The sequence below is a fragment of the Siniperca chuatsi genome, linkage group LG1 (genome assembly GCF_020085105.1).
Source record: "Siniperca chuatsi isolate FFG_IHB_CAS linkage group LG1, ASM2008510v1, whole genome shotgun sequence".
Taxonomy (NCBI): domain Eukaryota; kingdom Metazoa; phylum Chordata; class Actinopteri; order Centrarchiformes; family Sinipercidae; genus Siniperca; species Siniperca chuatsi.
In genome coordinates, this window is record NC_058042.1 from 7512559 (window position 1) to 7537002 (window position 24444).

Below are 24444 nucleotides of genomic sequence, written 5' to 3' on the forward strand. Positions count from 1 at the left end.
ATGAAGCTGGAGCCTGCAGCTAGTTAGTTTAGCTTAGCATAAAAACTGGAAATAGGGGGAAACAGCAAGCATGGCTCTGTTTAAAAGGTAACAAGGTCATGATAGGCAGATTTTGTTACCTCTGGAGTCAAATAAGTCCAAGGAACGGGTGTATAGTAGTGTAGTAGTAGCTAAAATGGATTGTATCTCCAGTTTCATCAATAGATGTAAATTGCATCTCCCATTAAGTACCTAGTTTTTTAGTATGTACTCAATGAGTACTTGGACATTAACTATGCTGCCAACCCAAATGCATTTAGTGCACCATTTAGATACTTGAAAAGTATTTAAACTTAGAATGTTAAAATATGCAAGGGGGAGGACTTGACTACTTTTTTGGTTAAACTTATGAAAAAGTCAGCAGTCACTGGAGACAAAGTTTCATAACATGGTGAACCAGCTCCGGCAGGACTCTTACTTTCCAATTAGAATGATTCATCCATGAAGAATATTTCCACACTCTTTCCCACACTGTCACACAGTATTTTCCAAGTGCTTTGACTGACAGCTGCTCGATGCTCAAACTCTGCAAACTGTGCTTTCTTGCTCACTCCTAACAAGGACAGTCTGACTGCAGACGTGTATAAACAGGAAACCTTCAAATTAAAAGCTAATATGCTGTTGTAATTGTTGATATTTTTAGCTCTGTCATCGGAAGCAGAGAATTTTCACACTGCAGCATTGCTCAGTTAAGCTGTGTTAGGTTTGTTGACATGAATTATATTTTTAATTTAGATTAACTTTTTCTGCATGTATTTTTGGAATAGAACACTGCCCCATGTTTGTTTTAACATTAAACAACTTAAAATAATTGCTGTACATTACCATGGAAACATGCAACCTTTCAAGTAGCCACATTTTGCAGAATTTATTACGCTGCTGCTTTGTGGAGAGTCAGCCAGCAAGCACTTAATCAGAGCGAATGTTGTTTTGATGTAATAGGCCTGCAGTCAGAGAAACTGAGGTTTAGGAAACGGAAAAGACAGAAGACTTTATATTTACCCTACAGGATTCAAATGTTTGTCCCCCTCCCCCAAAAGTTACCAGGCAGTCAGGCCGATAACCCTTATTGATTTTTCTGACAAAGACATTTTTGCAGACATTTATCACTTTTGTGTTCATCCATGAACCTGTGACTTCAGAATATACGAAAAATAAATCATTTTACTGTGTACGTCCTCAGAGATCATCCCTCGCTCAATCCTGATGACCACCTTTGAAGGCAGCTACTACCTGCTGTGTGCGCTGGGAGATGGAGCGCTCTTCTACTTTGGTCTGGACCTGCAGACTGGTAGGTACTTCACACCACCATCACAACACCACTTAGATAAGAGCTTCTCAAAGCTTGTTGGGGGGGGCAGAGGCAGCTGTCTGAGAGCATTTTCAGTTTTAGAATATTATTTCATGGGGAATTGCATAACTGCCAGCACTATATGTGGCTGTAATGATGGAGAAACTTTGCAGACTGAAGAAGCTAATGTTATGAGTTTGATTGACTACAAAAAGAGATTTCAATAATGTAATCAAATGCTTTGATTTCATAGACAGAATACCGGAGTCCATCAAGAGAACCTTGCCAGTTGTGGTCAAAACTACCAGGAATAATTTTTACTGACCAAAATATACAATTTTGATTCAAACATATCATCATACCTGTTTTTATTGCTGTTTCATATATATAATTAAACATCTTGTTTTGAAGCCTGCCAATTAAGGTAGTGTTGAAGTGTCTCTTCAATTTGATGCATCTAAACATATGTGCCACCACATAGGAATGATTAAGTTTTATCTAACGGAAGATTTTTTAACTATTTAAACATGTGAGAAACAGGATTTGAAGATGCAGCTTCATGGAGACAGCCAAGCAGGAGCCCTTTAAACCTGCAATAACAGATTTTTTTGGCCACTTTGGGGCAGCGGAAATAAGTCGTGAACACACCATTGACATATCATCACCTTTTAAGTTGATGTGGCGAACGTGGTAGCAAACAGTTGCTTATTTACACATCCAGAAGTCACGGAGCAATATTATTGTTCATTTGGAGTCATGTTTCTGGCAACCAGGTGAACAAAAGTCCAATATTTACTTTTTCTTTAGCTCTTTTTTTGGTCTGTACCAACTCCTGAGGAAAATGTCTGGCTCTTTAGCTGTTAAGTGCTCCACTATGTTCACCACCTAGTCTCTGTCTGTCTGCTGTTTGGTGCTGAGCAGGTGGTGTACAGTGGGTTTTTAGTGCTTTTTTCTCTGAAAACAACTGCCTGCTGTGTCTGAAAACGATGCTGTGAGAGCAGTGAGAGTGAACAAATAACCTTCATTTCCTTCAGATTGCTGCATCTAAAATTCTCACCAGATCAAATAAATTCGACCATGTTACATTGAAAGAATACTACAGCGGTTTAGCATTGCTCGCCAAAATGTAGTATTTACTGTTGCTGGTCAGAATGGAAGTAGCAGAGGCTGATTATATCCTGACTTTTAGTCCGAAGTATGGGTCAAGCGCCAAAAACACTTGATCCTACACTTTCTATAATATAGCTCAATAATGCCTTTTGTTAGATAGATAGGCACACACACACACACACACACACACACACACACACACACACACACGGTTTGTGATGAGGGCTTAAAAATGTTTAGTCTCCAAGCCCAAGACTGGGTGATGTCACTGAACTGACATCATCTGGTCAAGATACCCAGGTGATGTCATTTCAAGTAATAAAAGCAAGTAAATTAAGAGCCACAGGCTGTGTAGTACTCCCTGTGCAGAGCAAATTTACTTTGACATGTAAAATCTGTGGAATAGCCCTTTTATTACTGCATTATTGAATGGCTGTCTGTTCTAACAACTTTAAGGTCTTTCTTTTGAGGCTGTTCCAGTAATTTCTGTGAATTTTTGAATTATTATTTTTCCATTACTTGTGTATTTGAAGAATAAACAGGAAATTAGTCTCAAGGAGGATTATCTCATACTGGGTTCCTCATCCTTAGAATTCTCTCTCATTACTCAACAGGACAGCATACCCCATTAACATTTTTAAGTTAAGACTAAAGAAGCACCTTTTTTGCCATGTACTATGGGCTTACATAATAAATGATAAAATGGAAAAGTGCAGTATTTTTTCTCTATTAATTGTTTGGTCAACAAAATGTCAGAAAATGGTCAAAAGTGCTCATCACAATTCCCTAATGCGCAAGGTGATTATCTTCAGATTGCATGTTTTGTCTGATCGGCCCAAAACCAAACAATCAATTCACTTTCACATAACACAAAGAAAAGCAGCAAATCTTCACATTTGAGAAGCTGAAACCCAACAATATTTGTCATTTGTACTTAAAAAAACCCCCCCAAAACTGAAGCAGTTAATCGATTATCAAAATAGTTGCAGTTTAATCAAAAACAGGACTCACAACCAGGATATTAGTGTGCATATAAATGTACTCATTAATTTTGCTTTGATTTGATCAGCTCATAGTCATAAAATGTGTATGGTGGTCAGAAGGGACAAAATACAAGGGCATCAAAAGCCAAAGAGTATACATACCAGACTATTAAATGTACACAAATTGAAGGAGGAAACAATTCTGCACACAAAGACAAACTTTGTTGGCTAAATGCGCTTAGCAGGTGGCTCTTTTGACCCAAACAATGATTGATACACCCACCTTTCAAACTGGAGTTAAACTTGTTTGTGTTTTGATCTTATTTCCTTCCCCCAGGCGCCCTGAGCGAACGAAAGAAAGTCACACTCGGCACCCAGCCCACTGTGCTGAGGACATTCAGATCCCTGTCCACTTCCAACGTCTTCGCCTGCTCCGACCGACCGACTGTCATCTATTCCTCCAACCACAAGCTGGTCTTCTCCAACGTCAACCTCAAGGAGGTCAATTATATGTGCCCACTCAATTCTGAGGGCTACCCCGACAGGTCAGAGGCAGAACTTTTACAACTCGTGCATTTTATCAGTCTGCAGCTTCATTGGAAACTGTTGTTGTTTTAGGTTTTCTTCCTCTGTGCTTTGAAGAGTGCATAAACATGCACTTTCCTTTGTTTTGATCCTCGACATAGTTCACTCAGATGTGTTCTCTCATGGAAATTAATACAATCAAATACAATACAATTGATTTGTAGGAAGTGGGTGTATTTCTTCCTTTTCCCCCGTTACTAATGCTGCATCTTGTTTTTGTACAGTCTGGCTCTGGCCAACAACAGCACTCTGACCATCGGTACCATCGACGAGATTCAGAAACTCCACATTCGCACTGTTCCCCTCTATGAGTCTCCCAGGTCAGTCCCCTTGTCAAAAAATGTGTTAGAATTGACCTTCAAATGAATTTCAGGCCCATCGTCTGTACAAATATGCTTTATGTTCTTCATGTTTGCAGTGCCTGTTTGCTCTGATTCAAGCGACTTTCTCCTGTTTGTTTTGTTATACATCAGCTGAATATGTTTTTGTTCCCTCTTTCTGTCCTCAAATGTTTAAGTGACAACCATGACTCAGCTTTGTTAAATAAGTTATTGAAAGGTTGACTGTTGTATTATCCAGTTAGAAAACAGAAAGCAGTCTCCCAGGGCACCTTCTTTTGTTCAGCTCACCCCTGTTTGTTCTTTTCATGTTTACCAGCGTCTTCCCTTTTCTTTTTCTGACTTCCCTTGTCTCTCTTTCTCTCTGTTAACACCCCACCAGGCGGATCTGTTACCAGGAGGTTTCCCAGTGTTTTGGGGTTTTGTCCAGCAGGGTGGAGATTCAGGATGTGAGCGGCACCACATCTGCTGTACGCCCCAGCGCGAGCACTCAGGTACTGTATCTCCATGTTGTGTTTGGATAATAGATACCCAAGGGCTTATTTGTTTTGCAGCTTTACCTAACCAGGCAGGCTGACTAAGAACATTATTAATAACATTAACTGGGAGCTTGTCAGGACAACAAATGTCTTGTCCTGTTAGGCACTTAGTAGGTGTACTGGAACTAGATTTTCTAAACCAGGATTTAAATCTTAATGCTGTTGTGTTCAGTTTGATCATATACTTTTATAGTCTAAGAATTATAATCTTAACATAACTGAAGCTGTTACCGGCAGATTATTACTATTTTTACTTGATAATCGACCCCCAAATATATTATTTGTTATAAAAAGTAGAATTATAATCAAACATATCATCATAATCTACAATATATTTTATCGTTTTTTGTTTCAGAGCTAGTCTAGAGACATGTAGATAGTAAGAGAGTGCAATAAATGAAGAAGGCTGTTTTTAAGTGTTTTACCTACTTGAGCTAAATTTAGCTGTTGTGAGAGATCAAATCAAGTTCAAATTACATTAAACATAATCATCTTTTGTTTGATTTGTTGTCAAAGAATACTGACAATGAGGTTTCAGCTGCCAAGCATACAAAAGAGATTTGTATTTGGGGAGCTAATCTGAAAGTCCTTTCAGCCAGATTTACAGTGACAGCATGGGTTGTGTCCACTCAGCTTGGCTCTATAGCTTCCCCAAAGGGACAGGTGTGTACTTTTCTTGTGTTTTACAGCTTTACAGTGCACAACTTTGTGGAAACAAAGCAGAGCCAGAGCCTCTCCCACGTGATGATCAGAAAGATGTTTACCTGATTTTAAATGCTGCGCATCTGGCGCTACAGATGGTGCCGACTGTGCTGTTGAGCTCACACAGAAATAGATACTTGAATTGCTCGTTCTCTTTGTCTCTACCTCTCTTCCTGTCGTATCTCATAAATCTACGTCCTTCCAGGCTCTCTCCAGCAGTGTGAGCTCCAGCAAGCTCTTCCCCAGCAGCACTTCTCCCCACGAGACCTCCTTCGGTGAAGAAGTGGAAGTTCACAGTCTGCTAGTCGTGGATCAGCACACCTTTGAAGGTGAGACAGCCGGATGTACATTTCCATTTGATCACTCAGAGCTGGTGCTTTCATATGGAGCTTCTGATAGTAAAATATTGTGCTCAGCTTGGAGAGTAACTAAGGGAGTTTCCACAGCCTGGTCCCAACACTCATTCATCAAGTCATTGCTCATATCTGATCTTAAAATGGATACACTCATTTTAGCATTCAAGCTTGTATTTATGTGTTTCAGCATTGTTATCATACTTACTTTAATCCCTTACTTTAATGTCCTATTTTTAAATTATGTTTTTGTACTTAAGTATTTAGAAGGGCGCCCCATAAAATATGTTTCTGTTATCATTATTACTCAATATCTAAAATTCACACCGGCTCTTTATGGAATAACTTAATGATTGAACACCCTGGGCGTCCTGCAGACGATTTCCATGATGAAGCTCACTGAATGTGGCAGGTTTTTGCTCCACTCTCTTTTGCAATGCAGATTTCGCTGCGCCAAGCCTTCCTTTTAAAAAATCTAAGAGTTACCACACCCGCGTTATTAGGATATGTTATATGTTAATAATATGTAAATATGGGACTGGTTCAGCACGTTGTGTCCACAGCTGACTCCAGTTAACTCCAGTGTGTGACCAGATAACCGCTCATTTAGATGTTGTGAGATTTTCATCAATCGGACGTGGAGACATTCTGCTGTAGTGTAGTGTATGGTATGTACACTATAGATGCTTGTTTTTCAGTGAACATTGAGTTCATTGATGTATATAACTGCACCGGTACCCTGTTTCTAAGAACAAATGCAGGGTTCATATACATACAGTAGTGTAATCAGTTATTCAGTTACTGCTACGTCATCTGAAATCTGCAGTTATTTCTAATAAGTTTTGTCTATAACGAGTGTCACTGTCTCAGTCACACACCACTGTATAGTCAACATCGGCTGTGCCAAATATGTTTTAATGGATGCATAATTTTCTGCATGTCTTGATGTTATGGAACATGTGATCCATTGCCGTACCTTTTTACCACTTTACCACTACTACAATTTTATCAGTTAACTCTGCATACACTGCCTAGTGTCACACACACAGTCCAGGTTCATACAGTGAGATTGTTTTGGAGTAAAGCAATGTCCTCCTGATAAATCCTGTGCTCCATCAGAGCTGTCTAAAAAAGCACAAGCTAAAAGTTTAATTCTGTTTCCTCTGGAGAGTTTCCGCTGTCCTGTCAAGTTTATAACTACAATTTTTAGTTTTGCTGCTTAAATGTCCCACGATATTGTATATTCTATTGTGCACATGTGAATGTTTAAAATGACTGAAAGCAGCCTCTCCAATAATTTAAAATAAATCGTTAAAGAAAACACTCATTCATCAATACAACACACAAGGAAAAAAACACCTGGAAAGCTCAATATAACCTATAGGGACCGGTAGAGGTGGAGTGAAATGTCCGTGTGGGTCTCTAAATCGGGGAAAATCATTTGTTTGTAAACCTTCGTCCTTTGAAACTGAATACCGAAGGACAGTCATGAAAAAAGATTAATGTAAAATCCTATTAACAGAGAGATGTATTGTGCTGCTCTCACACTCCATTTCCTAAGGTATGTGTGTTTTGTTTTTGTTTTTTTTTAATCTTTTATCAGTTCTGCATGCCCATCAGTTCCTCCCCAGTGAGTACGCCCTCAGCATGGTGTCATGTCGTCTGGGAAAAGACCCGTCAGTGTATTTTATCGTCGGCACCGCCATGGTGTACCCAGAGGAGGCTGAGCCCAAGCAGGGACGCATCATTGTCTTCCACTACACTGACGGTCAGTAGCCAGGCTTTTCTTTAGCTTTCTCTGTTTTCAGCAAACAAACACAAACTCAAATGCACTTTCTTGTCTTGTTCCTCAACCGTATCCTGTTTGTCTTCTCATCCAGCTCATTTTGTTTTGCTCTCTTTATCCTTCACCCCACTTCATTTTCTTCTCCCCACCCTCTGTCCTGTTTTTTCACTCACCGACACTTTGCCCTACCATGCTCTTGCTTCCCTCCTCACTTAATCATTTCTTATCAGACTTTTCTCCTCTCACCTCTAATGATTCCCCGCATTTTTTTTCATCCTCTATCCCTCTCAAGGAGCATTGCATGTCTTTCATTTATCCTCTTTTACCTTTTCATTCTACCTTCGTCCTTATTCCTCCTGAATGGCTTACCTACTCTTCTTCACTTTTTCCCACATCTCTCAGTTGTCGAGCGGTACACTACCCTCAGCCTCACTAAGATCTTGTAGGTGCTAGTTTAGGTTGACATTGAGTGTTTGAATGTTAACTGAACAGACAGACTGACATATATTGTGCTGTTTCCTGCAGGTAAGCTGCAAACCGTGGCTGAGAAGGAGGTGAAAGGAGCTGTCTATTCTATGTTGGAGTTCAATGGCAAACTGCTGGCCAGCATCAATAGCACAGTAAGTGGTGCTTGACGGTGTTAGTTTTCAGCAAGACATACAAAGCACTTGAGTTTTTCCTTGCTTCAGTTTGTGTTTATTTACAATGTGTTCAAAGACTTTAAGAAAAATGTAGCTTGAACGTTAAATTTGCTTCAAGGTACACTTTGAACTAAGTTAATTTGTCAGATTATATTTTTACCTCAGACTCCCTGTCAAAAAGTTCTTCAGACAATCAAAATCTTTAGTCCCAGCCCTTGGGAAGGTGCCGACCAAGTGCCTCTTTCAAGTGCACCTCTATAGTAGTTGCTTATTCACTTCCCACATCATAATTTACCATCTGGTCCAGGCATTAAAACCAGCATCTCTCAGTTCTGCTTCTATTTTCTGCCCGTATGTCAAGAGAACTGTCAGTTGTAATATGATTGTGTTTACACTGGAGGTTGATGCAAATAACTGGAGAGACTCTTCAGTTGCTAAAACCCAGTTTCTCTATTGGGAGGCTATCACTTAATTCCTTTATTAATCCTGACATGAAGACAAACTGCATATTCCGTCATGGTTAATGTGAGAATATGTTAATGCTACGTGCAGTCACTAGGGCCAGATAACGTTTAAATAACCGTTACCAATGCAGTAGCTAAGTTTTGGTACGATATTCATTTAACGAAATATACCAAACTTCTCAATTCACCAGTGTTTAATACTGTTTTTGACACAGTCAGTGGTACAAGAACTTAGCAGAAACAAAAGTTTAAAAGTCATGATGAAAATCAAAAGATAACTAAACAAGACCAAGAATCTGACCAAGCATTCGATGCCATGTTTAGATTGAAGTATTGAGGTTCGATACCTAGCCATGGTAGCCACAGTCAGACTCTTTGATGGGGTTCATTTTAAACAAGTTTCTAGATTAGAAAACAGTTTGATCAGAATACCTTCACTATGTTCAGTTGAATACCTCACTTTTTTATGACTCAGATGTTTTTCTCACCAGTAAGTCAACCTCTAGATGACTCGTGCAGTTTGACTTTCCTTTCTTTGATTGTTTTAGAAGTATGCAGTCTGTTCAGGAAGAAAACTGCTTCCTCTGTCATTTTAAAGTCCAATACCTAAATAGATTTATCCCATATGGATTTCTCTGTGAAGTCACTTGACATACAGTGTGAAAGAAACAGCTTCCCCCCTACTGTCCTGTTATACCCATGCTCATCCACACTGAGCTATAGATAGATTAAAAGGATTAAAAGCTTGAAAAGGCAGCTTTATCTTAAATTATCGAGAATCAAATTGTAATGGGTTGCAGATTTCTGAAACTCATCACACATTACAAGGACTCACTTCCTACCACTTCCTTTCTTTAACATTTTCTTCACTGAATGGGACCTTAAAGAAATCATTTCACTCTAAATTACTTGAGTGATGTTTCAAAATAGCTATTAGTGACTTAACCCTGCATTTCATGGTGCAGCTACAGCAAAGTTTAATCACAGAAAATGATATATGTGTCAGCTTCTCTGACTCAGAGAGCAAATGTTTGCTTCTAAACTCACTATTACACACCAAAGTTAAACATCATTAAGGACTAATCCATCATAGAAGTGATATCACTTTTCCCCTTTGACAGCAGCATCGGTAGAACATTATACAACATGGTGACAAGTTATGACATTAGTTGCTTGTGAAATGAATCTGAAGTTTGTAAAATATTTTTTTCTGGAAATGTATGACATTTCCTAACTGAAGTAGACATCACAAGTCTGGGGGGGAGGGGGCGGAATCTAAGAATAAAAATGTGAGGCATATGAAAAAGGCTACATTACATTAATAAAATGCCACATTAAAAAGATTTCCTCTAAAAAATACCAACTGAACTTCTTATTCTAAGATCAAATCGATGATAAGTTTTTTCTGTCTTCTATATACTGTAAAGCACATTTTGTCCATGCCATATTTCAACATTGCTGAGCTCTGGCATCACCTGAATTTTTGATGTCACAGTACCTTCTTGGAGGTGTTCTTGACATCCCTTTGGCATCATGTGAATAGCAATTAAATCCAGAGATACACCTTTATCACTCACTCACCCCAAAACCATTTAATAAAATTGTTAGAAGGTGCAGACCATGTGAAACGGTGAGTCCTATTAGCCATTAACGGTTGATGTAATGTGGAGGCTGATAGCTCAGACGGTTAATCAGCACTTCAACCTCACACTCACTGAGGCACATCTTCTCCAGAGTGATAACAACGTGAAGCAAAAGTGTCAGCCAGTTCATCAAATACTGCTGGAGATAATTGCTGATCCTCCACATTTTGGCAGCTTGTGTGACAACAAACAATTACTCACCTTGACTGTTTGTTTCAGGTCCGTCTGTACGAGTGGACGGCTGAGAAGGAGCTGAGGACTGAGTGTAACCACTACAACAATATCATGGCCCTTTACCTGAAGACCAAAGGAGATTTCATCCTGGTTGGAGACCTGATGAGGTCTGTTCTGCTGCTGGCATACAAACCCATGGAGGGCAACTTTGAAGAGGTGAGATGTAAAGAAGAGTTTGAGAAAATAACACAAGAACTCTAAAGGGCAAACAAGTTGAGGATTATATGTGGTTGCTGTATACCAGAAAGGTCTGTGAAAACACAAATCAGGGTTTTCAATTTCAGCCAAGGCTGCTGGTTTTGAGAATAGGTGATTTTAATTTTTTATTTTTTTAAATAACACATCATTCAAGTATTTGGTTGGTGTCTGTTTATCCACACTTGCATGTTGTAACTTCTCCTTGGTGTATAAATGTGCTTTATTCTCTCTATCAAGCCTTGTAGCTGACGTATACCTCCCAGCTTTTCGAGGAGCAGAGTGTTCAAATTGATTTGTGGTAGAAAGATGAAGAGATTTGACGACGAGTCATGCACACCGTTGAATGCATGCTGTGGTGCGCTGCTCAGTGTAAAAAGTGTGAGAGACTTTGAAAAGGACTCAGAAACAGAACATACCTCAGAATGCATCAACATTTTAGATTGAAAGTAGGAACTTTTGAAGCTATTGAAATGTTACAAATGTTACTTTATGCTAAGCTAATTGTCTCCTGGCTCCAGCTCTGTAAGTAACACAGAGATATTGATCTTAAAAGCAAAAGTGTATGGTGTGTACATCCAACCCCAGTTTGGTGCAGGACAAAACACAACAACAAACTGAAATTTGTAAGCTGCCAGGTTTTTATTGATGCAACATTTTGACCTGCAAGGTCTTTGTCAGGAAAACATCCATGTAAACAAAAAAACAGGCTGTATGTACAGACAATATATATATACCGGTGGAGCTGTCATTTTTTTCTCTCTCTCTGTGTGTGTGTGTGTGTGTGTGTGTGTGTGTGTGTATATATATATATATATATATATATATATATATATATATATATATATATATATATATATATATATATATATATATATATATATATATATATATATATATATATATATATATATATATATATATATATATATATATATATATATATATATATATATATATATATATATATATATATATATATATATATATATATATATATATATATATATATATATATATATATATATATATATATATATATATATATATATATATATATATATATATATATATATATATATATATATATATATATATATATATATATATATATATATATATATATATATATATATATATATATATATATATATATATATATATATATATATATATATATATATATATATATATATATATATATATATATATATATATATATATATATATATATATATATATATATATATATATATGCTATATGTGTGTATATATATATATATATATATATATATATATATATATATATATATATATATAGCCTGTTTTTTGTTTACATGGATGTTTGGAAGTGCTGCGTCAATAAAAACCTGGGCGCTTAGAAATTTTATGTGAATGCTATCAATCTTATATAACTCTGAGCAATAAAGCAAATAAGCGTATCCCCAAAATGTCGAACAATCTCTTTAACTGGCAGATTCTGATTACTGTCTGGCACATACTTCCCTAACTAATCGTCTGAAAGTGATCTGATAAGCTACAGTAGAACGTTAGAGTCGACACTTTTCAAACATTATAACAATACAGAGTAGTGTTTCTTTTCTTCACATAACTTTTTTGGGCCGAGCATCTGCTCTCAGCACGCAGGCCGCAGCTAGCTTGCATAAATAGAACAGATGCATTTTGGGATTTTTCTCAAGTTTGGTATATGAGTGTTTTCAAGGTATTTAAAAAAATCTATTGCCCCTCTACTTATACTGAAACGTGTTGACTGAGTTTGGATTTCAGCACTTGTTTGGAGTCAGCACTTCCCTGCTCATAGATAATACAGTATTTATTTTGAGGGTTTTGGCACAACACCTCTGTGTTGTTTACTGTTTTATCCAACACGTCTCATGTTTTTTTCGGTCAGATTGCACGTGACTTCAATCCTAACTGGATGAGTGCAGTGGAAATCCTGGACGACGATAACTTCCTGGGGGCAGAGAATGCCTTCAATCTGTTTGTCTGCCAGAAGGACAGGTGAGGGAAACATAAAATCTTATTGTATATAAATGGTGAAGTGCAGTGAGATTTTATGCACATGAATTTCAACCTTTCCTGTACTCATTATAGTCCCCTGAGCTGCTCCTCTGTAGCCAAACTGCCAAAAAGTTTCTCAATCACCTCCAATATTTATCCATTGAAGTCAACATTATGTCATTAGGCGGCTGCTCTTTCAACACTGAGTCCCACGATACTTTTTAGAGCAGCATCACTGATACGAATGTGGTTTAACAGCATTGTCCTTGCATTTGTTTTGGGAATTATGAGTCATCTCACCACTGAGCTTTTAGCCGCTCGGCTGCATTTCCCACTTTAGTCATCTTCTATTAGACAAGTGTTGATTTAATGGAAAAGTAAGACAGATGTGGTCGGAAAGTGAGTGTGTTACAATTACGCCACCACTTATTATCCACCTAATACATCAGGTCGGACCACTCAATGCTTTTGACCTTTATTTTTGTATCACATCTCTCTTGCTGTTGGTGAGGAAAAGTGGAGAGACCCTTTTTTCCATTTCCTCTCTATCACTCTCTGACCTTATACAGCGCTTCTGATATCTCTGCCCCTCTTGTCTTTCTTTTGCTTAATCGATCACTCTTGCCCCCCAAAAATTTCTTACTTTGCCTTTGACCTCTTTTTTCTTTTTATTTTTACACTTTCATCTCTCTCCATCTATTTGCTCCTTTTCTCGACCCCTCTACATGTTCGATCCCTGAATGTTTGTAATCCCTCTCTCTCTTTGTATTTCTCTCCCACTGTCCTTCCCACGGTCAGTGCGGCCACCACAGACGAGGAGCGGCAGCACCTGCAGGAGGTGGGGGTCTTCCACCTCGGGGAGTTTGTCAATGTCTTCTGTCACGGCTCACTGGTGCTGCAGAACCTGGGCGAGAGCTCCACGCCAACCCAGGGCTCCGTGCTCTTCGGCACCGTTAACGGCATGATAGGTAGGCGCACGGACAATTTCACACACACACACACACACACACACACACACACACACACACACACACACACGTCTCTATTTTTGTGAGGACCATCATTGACATAATGCATTCCCTAGCCCCTTACCCTAACCTTAACCATCACAACTAAATGCCTGACCCTAACCCTTGCCCTCACCCTCAACCTAATTCTACCCTAACCCTTAAAACCAAGTCTTAACCTTCAAACAGCCCTTTGAACTTGTGAGGACTGGCCAAAATGTCCTCACTTTCCAAAAATGTCCTCACTCTGTAGGTAAAAAACATGTTTCAGTCCTCACTATGTAGCAAGTACAAGTACACACACACACATATATTGCTGTAGGTAAAACTCTGAATTAAATATCCACTTTTCACAAACCACAAAAACATTCTTACCATGTCTTTTTTGAGTTTTGAAATTGTTTAATTTCAAATTTTGTTTAACCTCAAGTGTTCAAATGAAAGGAATATTTCAACATTTTGGGAATACACTTATCGGCAGCCGGTTAGCTTAGCACAAAGACTGGAACGGGGGGGGCAACTAGCCTGGCTATGTCCAAAGGTAACACAATCAACCTCTTAGCACCTCTAAAGCTTACTAATTAACATGTTTGTGTCTTTTTTGTTTAATCTGTACAAAAAAAAGTATAAAAACAAGAATTCAGGGTTTTACGGGAATGTTACATTCCGGACAATTTCTCGGCTGGAAGCAATAACTTCCTGGAGTCTCTACTGGTTGCCTGGTAACTGCTCAGAGCCAAGAAATAGTATGACACATAACCCCCCCCCCAAAACAGCAAATTGACGTTCTTTCACTTCGGTTTTTGTAGGGGTTGAACAAACATGTAACGTGTTGATTAGTGAGCCTTGGAGGTGCTGGGAGGCAGATTTAGTCAGAACCAGGCTAGCTGTTTCCCTCTGCTTCCAGCCTTTGTGCTAAGCTAACTGATATATGGTAGACAGCAAATCAGTTGTCAGTTTGAGACACTAGCTCTGCACAGAGACAGTTCTCATTTTCAGTATTTCCAATAATCAGCTGACTGCAGAAAGGAGACCTCAGATCAATTAAGTACACAAACTTTTGTCAGAACCATTTATTCAGAACTAATGTTTCCATTTCAGAAAAGGAGAGACATCATAGTTTTGCACCTCATTACTCAGACTTAAACTAGTAAATTTCAGCTTGGCAATAATGATGGCAGAGATGACAAATAGGGAGTGCACACCATTTGAACACATCAGTAATTTACACCACGCGCTCCCAAAGCACCAGCACACAGAACTTTTTCACCTCAACACCTTCTGTGATTCTTTAAAAAGTCTCTGAGGAAAGTTTAACAGGAAATAAGAACCATTGTACATTCCAGTAAAAACTTTCCGCATTGGCCCGTAAACCATAATGAGCTTCAGTGTGTAATGAAGAAAAATACCCTGTCTAGTCTTATCGCTCCTCGAGATGGTGTGATATATTAGATGTTTCTGGGAAGAAGCTGCAGGCCACACGATTATTCTACCCAGAAACCAACCAACAAGTGGACAAACTTCTAATCCACTTGTTTTGGTCAGTTCTCGAAAACCCAGACATTGTGTGATGGAAAGATTATCACACCGATAATGGAGGCGAGGACAAATGTCATCTAATGTCAAATGATGTTATCCAAACTCAAAGTTTTATAAAAAGTCTGCTGGCAAATTTTGTTCTCAAGACTTTATAGGTGTACAGTTGGTTTCATATTTCACTGTGAAAAATCTGCCTTGAATCCATCCTGATAAAACCTACGAACTATTGTATGCATCTTTATACAGGTAATTGATTCACCTGTTACTTTGGAACATACAGTAGGTAGTTATTGATCACAATTTTGATAATCATTTAATTGTTAAAGTAATTTTTAAAGCAAAAATGCCAAACATTCTTTGGTTCCAGCTTCTCAAATGTGATGATTTGCTGTGTGTGTGATGTTTTATATCACTTTTTGAATACCTTCGAATTGATCTTCTCTGGGTTTTTCACTGTTGATCAAGGTTTTTAAAGATGTGAGCTTGGGCTCTGGGAAATTGTGAGGGCCTTTTCTTCTTTTTTGAAATTCTCTTTTTATTTGGATATACTAAGGCAATATACGAATAATGCAGTCATTAGTCAAGTTTCCATCCAAATTTAGCACAAATTTTAACCAAATTTCTAGAAAATCGGCAAAAGAAATTGCAAATGAATGTGTGTTTCCATCTGCTACTGTTATGCGAACATTAGGAGTTGGTTTGTCGAGATAAACAGTTGGTGATGCTAATTCTCCAGTCGGGTGCCATTTAACCATTGAAAAAGAAGAGGGTGCAATGAGATGATGTAATTAAAAGAGCTCCAGTCCAACCTGTGGGAAAACGTGTTGGAAATATGGCATTTATGTTTGTGTTTCATGTATTGATTTGATGAAGGTTACAGTCTCCTCATCGCTCCACACAGATGTATGTTTCTGTCTGCCACTACTTTTGCTATCTTCAGTATAAAAATTTAAGTGCACAATAAAAAAGCTAAACTGGAGCGTTGGAGTTTACTTTGACACTTAAAAACAAACAAAAAACAAAGGAATTCACGTTAAACAAATGATTGACATACAGGTGTAATATAAAAGATCCAACATTTGTGCATTTTTCATTATTTTCTGACATCTCATAGACAAAACAATTCAATGCATGAAACGAGAAAATAATCAGCGGATAAACTGATAATGAAAATAATCATTAGTTGCAGCCCTACTGTTCTCCTAACTGTTCCTGGCCGTTTGTCCCAAAGCTCTTTCATGGCTTCACATGCAGAGAAACGAGCTCTGCATTGCAAATCAGTGTAGCCCTTTGTTCACAAGTTTGCCTATTTTTTTTTTTTTGTGTGTACTGTCAATTTCAGTGCAGATTATTTCCCCTGAACATCACAATAATGCACTCATTGTCACAGAATTTGAATTTTTAGCATAGAGGAAAGCATGCTACTCCCTCAAAACTCTGTTACTCTAAGATTTACAGCTAAATCACTCTCAAAATAAAACACTTGGAATGGTCTTGAATTATTGAAATATTGAAATCATACTACTTTACTCCTAACATAGTCCCAGCATACAAGCATGAAACTTTTAATAGGTGGATTGCAGTCACACTAATGATCTTTTCATTTATTTATGAATCTAGTCTTAACACATCTTCCTTCCTTTTTGCTGATGAGACATCAAAAGTATTTACCATCTGCTGCAGTGAAGTGCAAATCTGTTTAAATATTACACCTTCAACAAAACAAAAAGGGTTGTGACTGACGTGTGTTTGTGTGTGTGTTAGGTCTGGTGACGTCTCTGTCCGAGGGCTGGTACAGCCTCCTCCTGGATCTGCAGAACCGCCTCAACAAGGTCATCAAGAGCGTGGGCAAGATTGAGCACAGCTTATATCCTTCTTATATTCAAACGTGCACTCGCCATCTGTCACAGGGACAGAGACCATCTGCATTGACAGGTGTGGTGGTCTTGTAGGAGGTAAACCTAGAGTGAAGAGACAAAGCGATAATAGTTGCTTTAATTGGCTTTGAAGGTGTTTGATAGACATCTCGTGCATGAAATTGTTTGTATGTGGCCACTCTGCTATACGATCTGATGATATGATTCGTATATATAACGCTAAAGCTATTAGTCAATTAAAAAATTTGATAAAGCGCTGCTGGTTCCGGCTTCTTTTGCTGGTTTCTTTAGTCTTTACAATAGTAAACTAAATATCTTTAGGTTTTAGACTGGGAGTATGGGGTCCGGGGCCGTCCTCCCGTGGACCCACCACCCGCAGGAGGATCCGTAAGGGGCCGGTGCAGAGAGATCTGGGCGGCAGCCGAAGGCAGGGGCTTCGGCGACCAGATCTCCGGACACAGAAACTGGCTCTAGGGACATGGAATGTCACTTCGCTGGGGGGGAAGGAGCCTGAGCTTGTGCGGGAGGTTGAGCGTTACCGGCTAGATATAGTCGGCCTCGCCTCCACGCACAGCCTGGGCTCTGGAACCCGTCTCCTCGAGAGGGGCTGGACGCTCCATTTCTCTGGCGTTGCCTGCGGGGAGAGGCGGCGGGCTGGTGTGGGCCTGCTCATAGCCCCACAGCTCAGCCGTCACGTGTTGGAGTTTACCCCGGTGAACGAGAGGGTCGCGTCCCTCCGCCTTCGGGTGGGGGACAGGTCTCTCACTGTTGTGGCGGCCTATGGGCCGCGGCAGTGCAGAGTACCAGGCCTTCTTGGGGTCCCTGGGAGGGGTACTAGACAGTGCACCGCCCGGGACTCCGTTGTTCTACTGGGGACTTCAACGCCCACGTGGGCAACGCGACAGTGCCACCTGGAGAGGGGTAATCGGAAGGAACGGCCCCTGATCTGAACCCAAGTGGTGTTCAGTTGTTGGACTTCTGTGCTAGTTGCAGTTTGTCCATAACTAACACCATGTTCAAGCACAAGGGTGTCCATCAGTGCATCGTGGCACCAGGACACCCTAGGCGGAGGTCGATGATCGACTTTGTTGTCGTATCATCTGACCTCCGCCGCGTGTCTTGGACACTCGGGTGAAGAGAGGGGCGGAGCTGTCAACCGATCACCACCTGGTGGTGAGTTGGATCCGCTGGCAGGGGAGGAAGCCGGACAGACTTGGCAGGCCCAAGCGTATCGTGAGGGTCTGCTGGGAACGCGTCTGGCGGAGCCCGCTGTCAGCAGGGTCTACAACTCACACCTCCGGGAGAGCTTCTCCCAGATCCCGGGGAGGCTGGGGACATTGAGTCCGAGTGGACCATGTTTTCCACCTCCATTGTCGATGCGGGCGGCTCGTAGCTGTGGTCGCAAGGTTTCTGGTGCCTGTCGCGGCGCAATCCCGAACCCGTGGTGGGCGCCGGAAGTAAGGGGATGCCGTCAGGCTGAAGAAGGAGTCCTATCGGGCCTTGTTGGCTCGTGGGACTCCCGAGGCAGCTGACAGGTACCGGCAGGCTAAGCGTGCTGCAGCCCGTGCGGTCACAGAGGCAAAAACTCAGGATTGGGAGAGGTTCGGAGAGGCCATGGAGGAGGACTATCGGTCGGCCTCAAAGAAATTCTGGCAAACCGTCCGACGGCTCAGGAGGGGGAAGCAGTGCTTCACCAACACCGTGTGCGGTGCGGGTGGAGAGCTGTTGACCTCGACTGGGGATGTTGTCGGACGGTGGAAGGAATACTTTGAGGATCTCCTCAATCCCGCTGTCACGTCTTCCGAAGAGGAAGCGGAGGCTGGGGACCGGGAGGCGGACTCATCCATCACCCTGGCCGAAGTCACTGAGGTTGTTGGCAAGCTCCTTGGTGGCAAGGCTTCAGGGGTGGATGAGATCCGTCCTGAGTATCTTAAGTCTCTGGATGTTGTGGGACTGTCTTGGCTGACACGTCTCTGCAACATCGCGTGGCGGTCTGGGACAGCGCCTCTGGACTGGCAGACCGGGGTGGTGGTCCCTCTGTATAAGAAGGGGGACCGGAGGGTGTGTTCCAATCACAGAGGATCACACTTCTCAGCCTCCCGGTAAGGTCTACTCCAGGGTACTGGAGAGGAGAATTCGTCCGATAGTCGAACCTCGGATTCAGGAGGAGCAGAGTGGTTTTCGTCCCGGTCGTGGAACACTGGACCAGCTCTATACTCTCCATCGGGTGCTCGAGGGTTCATGGGAGTTTGCCCAACCAGTCCACATGTGCTTTGTGGATCTGGAGAAGGCATTCGACCGTGTGCCCCGGGCGCTTTGTGGGGAGTGCTCTGGGAGTATGGGGTCCGGGGCCCTTTGCTAAGGGCTGTCCGGTCCCTGTATAACCGGAGCAGGAGCTGTGTTCGCATTGCCGGCAGTAAGTCAGACCTGTTCCCGGTGCATGTTGGACTCCGCCAGGGCTGCCCTTTGTCACCGGTTCTGTTCATAATTTATATGGACAGAATTTCTAGGCGCAGTCAGGGGCGGAGGGTGTCCGGTTTGGGAACCACAGGATCTCATCTCTGCTGTTTGCAGATGATGTCGTTCTGATGGCTTCTTCAAACCAGGACCTGCAGCATGCACTGGGACGGTTTGCAGCCGAGTGTGAAGCAGCTGGGATGAGAATCAGCTCTTCCAAATCTGAGGCCATGGTTCTTGACCGGAAAAAGGTGGTTTGCTCTCTTCGGGTAGGTGGGGAGTCCTTGCCTCAAGTGGAGGAGTTCAAGTATCTCGGGGTCTTGTTCACGAGTGAGGGACGGATGGAGCGTGAGATTGACAGGCGGATCGGTACAGCGTCTGCAGTGATGCGGGCGCTGTATCGGACCGTTGTGGTGAAGAAGGAGCTGAGTCGAAAGACAAAGCTCTCGATTTACGGTCAATCTACGCCCTGCCCTCACCTATGGTCATGAGCTCTGGGTAGTGACCGAAAGGACAAGATCGCGGATACAAGCGGCCGAAATGGGCTTCCTCCGCCCGAGTGGCTGGGCGCTCCCTTAGAGATAGGGTGAGGAGCTCAGTCACACGGGGGGAGCTCGAGTAGAGCCGCTGCTCCTCCACGTCGAGAGGAGCCAGCTGAGGTGGCTAGGGCATCTGATCCGGATGCCTCCTGGACGCCCCTCGGGAGGTGTTCTGGGCATGTCCCACCGGGAGGCGGCCCCGGGGAAGACCCAGGACACGCTGGAGGGACTATGTCTCTCGGCTGGTCTGGGAACGCCTCGGGATCCCCCCGGAGGAGCTGGAGGAAGTGTCTGGAGCGAAGGAAGTCTGGGAGTCCCTGCTTAGACTGCTGCCCCCGCGACCCGGCCCCGGATAAGCGGAAGAAAATGGATGGATGGATGGACTGCTGGTCGGACAAAAATATATATTTAAAGACATCACCTTGGGCTTTAGGAAATTGTGAGGGGTATTCTTTCTCTATTTTCTCACATTTTCTAGGCTAAACAGTTCATCAATTTATAAAAAAAAATAAAATAGATTAATCGGAATGAAAATATTTTTGTCGACTCGCAGCCCTGTTTGTAGAACAGACCAGTACTACGGTAGATGTTATAAAATCAAAGAAACCCTGAAACTGGAGTGGTTCCTTGACTCCGCAGCACCTGGAGGTCCTTCCACACAGAGCGTAAGACAGAGCAGGCCACAGGATTCATCGACGGGGATCTGATTGAGAGCTTCCTAGATCTTGGCCGAGCCAAGATGCAGGAGGTCGTCAGTACTCTACAGGTAGGAGCTCATGTTCATGCACATCCACACTTGTATAATGTATGTTGAACGAGATGAAATGTTTTCTTTTCTTTAATCCTATATTCATGAAAAAAGAATCTTGACTCATTTATTTCAATATTGAGAACACACTGAATTGCTTCATACTCATGAAGTATTAGTGAATCATGAATACTTAGTACATTAAGCACTAAGGCATTAACAGCGCTCTCATTGCCAAGTTGTTGGCACAGCTTGTGGTGTCCTGAAATAGACACAAGTATAAAAGTTAGTTTAATAACAGGGAGATATAAGCTTGTTTTTAGAGCCTGGGACTCTGCTCTGATAACAACTTTATTGTGTTGGTGAAGAAGCAAACTAATACTGTGGTGTAATTTACATATTTGGCTTGAAGCTATGTTGAACTTTCAGAGACCTTTTGGACAGTTTTATTAGTTGCTCCTTTGCTGTGTGAGTAGGAACTGGGAATAACTTTAATGGCAGAACAGGTGGCAAAATCACTTCTGGCAAATAAACAAATAAGCATATTCTGCTTTGTGTCTCTCTTTACTCTCATTGTATTTAAACAAATTCACACTTTTAGCTCATTAACAAAGGCAATTCCCTGTTTCCCTCTCAAGACCAGCCGATAAAGACAGTCCAAAAATATTTTAACGATTTCTTTGCCAGGAAACTCCTGTTTAAAGCCAATATTTGACTAAAGCTGGAACATTGCTTTAAAAATAAAATATGTTGCAGCATCAGTTGCTCACTTTCATCCTTGTGCAACTGAAAAATATGAACCTTTTTAAATAATTAATTGTTGACTTGATCAGTAACGTCTTTTTGTCTGAACAAGGCTGCAACTAATGATTATTTTCACAATTGAGTAATCTAACTATTAGCTTGATTAATTCTATAAGTCTATAAAACAGTGAGAAATGCTATCACAATTTCCTAGAGCCCAAAGTAATGGCATCAAATCCAAAGATCTAAAATCCAAAGATATTCACTTTACTATAATGGTAAGACAATGAAAAGCAGCAGAATCTCACATTTGAGAACCTGGAACTGTCAAATGTTTAACATTTAGGCATATTAAAAGCTTAAACTATTAATCGATTATCAAAATAGTTGCAGATTAATAAAATCTGTTGATCGACTAATTGATTAATTGACTCATCTTTGTGGCTTCACTGAAAAGCCTTAATTTAAACCTTTAAACCCCACTGGAAAAAGTCATGGTGTAAAAAGCCAAAAACAACTAGATGGTGGTTGGGTTTCTAGCTTAGTTCATTAACATCATGTTGAGATGCAGATGAAAAGTGCAAAATAAAATGAAAAAGGTGGGGGGGGTGATGCAATCATTAATCAGTACAGGCAAAATAAAAGATTCCCGGGAGCTTATAAAATCATTTTACTTCACAACAACTGAAACAAAAAATGCAAAAAAAGTGACTAAATACCATTAAAGACTGAGTAAAATGCTTTTGAAACACATGCCTCCCGCTCTATAAATGTACCTGTTTGTTCATCTAAAGTGACCAGGTGGCACTGAGGCTAACTGTTTAGTGTCGCTCAATTTCAGATCGATGACGGCAGCGGCATGAAGCGTGAAGCCACAGTGGACGAGGTCATTAAGATTGTGGAGGAGCTGACGAGGATCCACTAACCTCAACCGCCATCCGGACCCCCGCTGAGTGAGTGGAGGGTCCCGAGGAGGAAATGAGGGGCAAAACGACGAGGAACCGAACAGATTTGTAAATAATTATAAATAAACAGTGTGTGCATGTTCGTCCTTCAGACTTCAATGATTTGTCAACCGTTGAGGCCCTGAAGGTGCTACATGATGAGTGTAGCACTCTTCATGTAGACAAGAGTCTCTGGGCGAAGTGTGTAGCACCCTGTTTGGAAGACAAAAAGACCAAAGTAAAGACACTGGTCTGAGAGTGTTTGTTTGAGTGTGTGTGTGTGTGTGTGTGTGTGTGTGTGTGTGTGTGTGTGTGTGTGTGTGTGTGTGTGTGTGTGTGTGTGTGTGTGTGTGTGTGTTTGCATGTGTGATTGCATCTGTGTGGAATAATGTGTGACTATAAATAGGACAAACCCAGAGATTTTCTTCACCAAAAACATCCTCTGGGATATTTGTGACAGTTACAGGTTAGCAGATCCTCTACACCCCACAGTTTAAATCTGAATGATTTTCAAGTTTATCATTGAAGTCTGGAGTAAACACGCTGTATGAAAAACAAAATGAGGAAAATGATAGATTTATAGCTATTTTGTCTTTGTGATGTTTTCTTTGTTTATTCTAATAAACTTTGCTTTAGTACTGTTAATACCTGTGTCTCAGTTTGTCTCTATTTCGACCTTTATTATCCTCAAAATCAGGCTCCTCTGCATTTATTACAAGAAATTGGCAACTATTTTGATAATTGATTAATCTATGTAATTTTCAGCCAGGCTAGTGGCCGTGTCTCTAGGGATGGCAATGTCGGTCAGTTGGTTGGTCCACCACTTTGGTCCAGACTGAAATATCTCAACAACTATTAATGGATTGCCATGAAACTTTGCTATAGATATTCCTAGATGTTAAATTCTAATGACTTTGGCGATCCTCTTTTCCTGTAGCGCCACCAGCCGGTAACAGTTTTCACTTATGCTATGCGACTAATTTCAGAATAATATATATTATACATTTTATACTATATTGTATAGTAATTATTGATGATTTAATATGTAAGCATCACTTTAATGTTGCAGCTGGTAAAGGTGGCGCTAATTAAATAAAAATACAACTTTACATAGTGCCAGGTAGCTTAATCTATAATAATGTATCATCATTTATTATTTATTTTGTGTTAATAATCTGAATCTGCAAAGTAAGTAGTAACTAAAGCTTTAAAATAAATGTAGTGGAGTAAAAAGTACATTGTTTCTATCTGAAATGTAGTGGAGGTAGAGGTATGAAGTACCTCAAAATTGTACTTTAGTACAGTAGTTGAGTCAGTGTAGTTAATTACTTTCCACCACTGGGAATTTGCTACATTCATGGTCCCCAGAGGATGAATTGTAATAATGTTGATTCCCATCAGCCTCAGCTGTACTTTTTGTTTAGTGCTAATTAGCAAATGTTACCCCAGCTGCTAAACACCAGTATGTTAGCATTGTCATTGTGAGCATGCTAGCATGCTGTTATGAGCATTTAGCTCAAAGCACCGCTGTGCCTGACTACGGTTTCAGCTTATAAATGTGGATATTTGGTGGTTTTCTTAGTCTTCTAAGGTAGTAAACTAAATACCTTTTTTTTCTTTTGTCTTATTTAAATTTGAATATGTCATCTTGGGCTTTGAGAAAT

The 24444-nt window shown here is 40.7% G+C and overlaps 1 protein-coding gene across 1 annotated transcript in view; it reads left to right on the forward strand.

Annotated features, from left to right (window-relative positions):
• The window catches only part of ddb1 (damage-specific DNA binding protein 1), a 45725-nt gene extending 22300 nt beyond the window's left edge, over positions 1-23425 (forward strand). Inside the window, exons 15-27 of the mRNA XM_044197532.1 lie at positions 1223-1330; positions 3761-3968; positions 4233-4328; positions 4729-4840; positions 5793-5916; positions 7544-7708; positions 8252-8346; positions 10694-10864; positions 12816-12925; positions 13724-13893; positions 17236-17338; positions 20987-21110; positions 22678-23425. Coding sequence (XP_044053467.1) covers positions 1223-1330; positions 3761-3968; positions 4233-4328; positions 4729-4840; positions 5793-5916; positions 7544-7708; positions 8252-8346; positions 10694-10864; positions 12816-12925; positions 13724-13893; positions 17236-17338; positions 20987-21110; positions 22678-22761 — 1670 coding nt within the window. The 3' untranslated portion in view covers positions 22762-23425. The remainder of the gene's footprint in view (positions 1-1222; positions 1331-3760; positions 3969-4232; positions 4329-4728; positions 4841-5792; positions 5917-7543; positions 7709-8251; positions 8347-10693; positions 10865-12815; positions 12926-13723; positions 13894-17235; positions 17339-20986; positions 21111-22677) is intronic.
• Positions 23426-24444: the final 1019 nt, after the last annotated feature.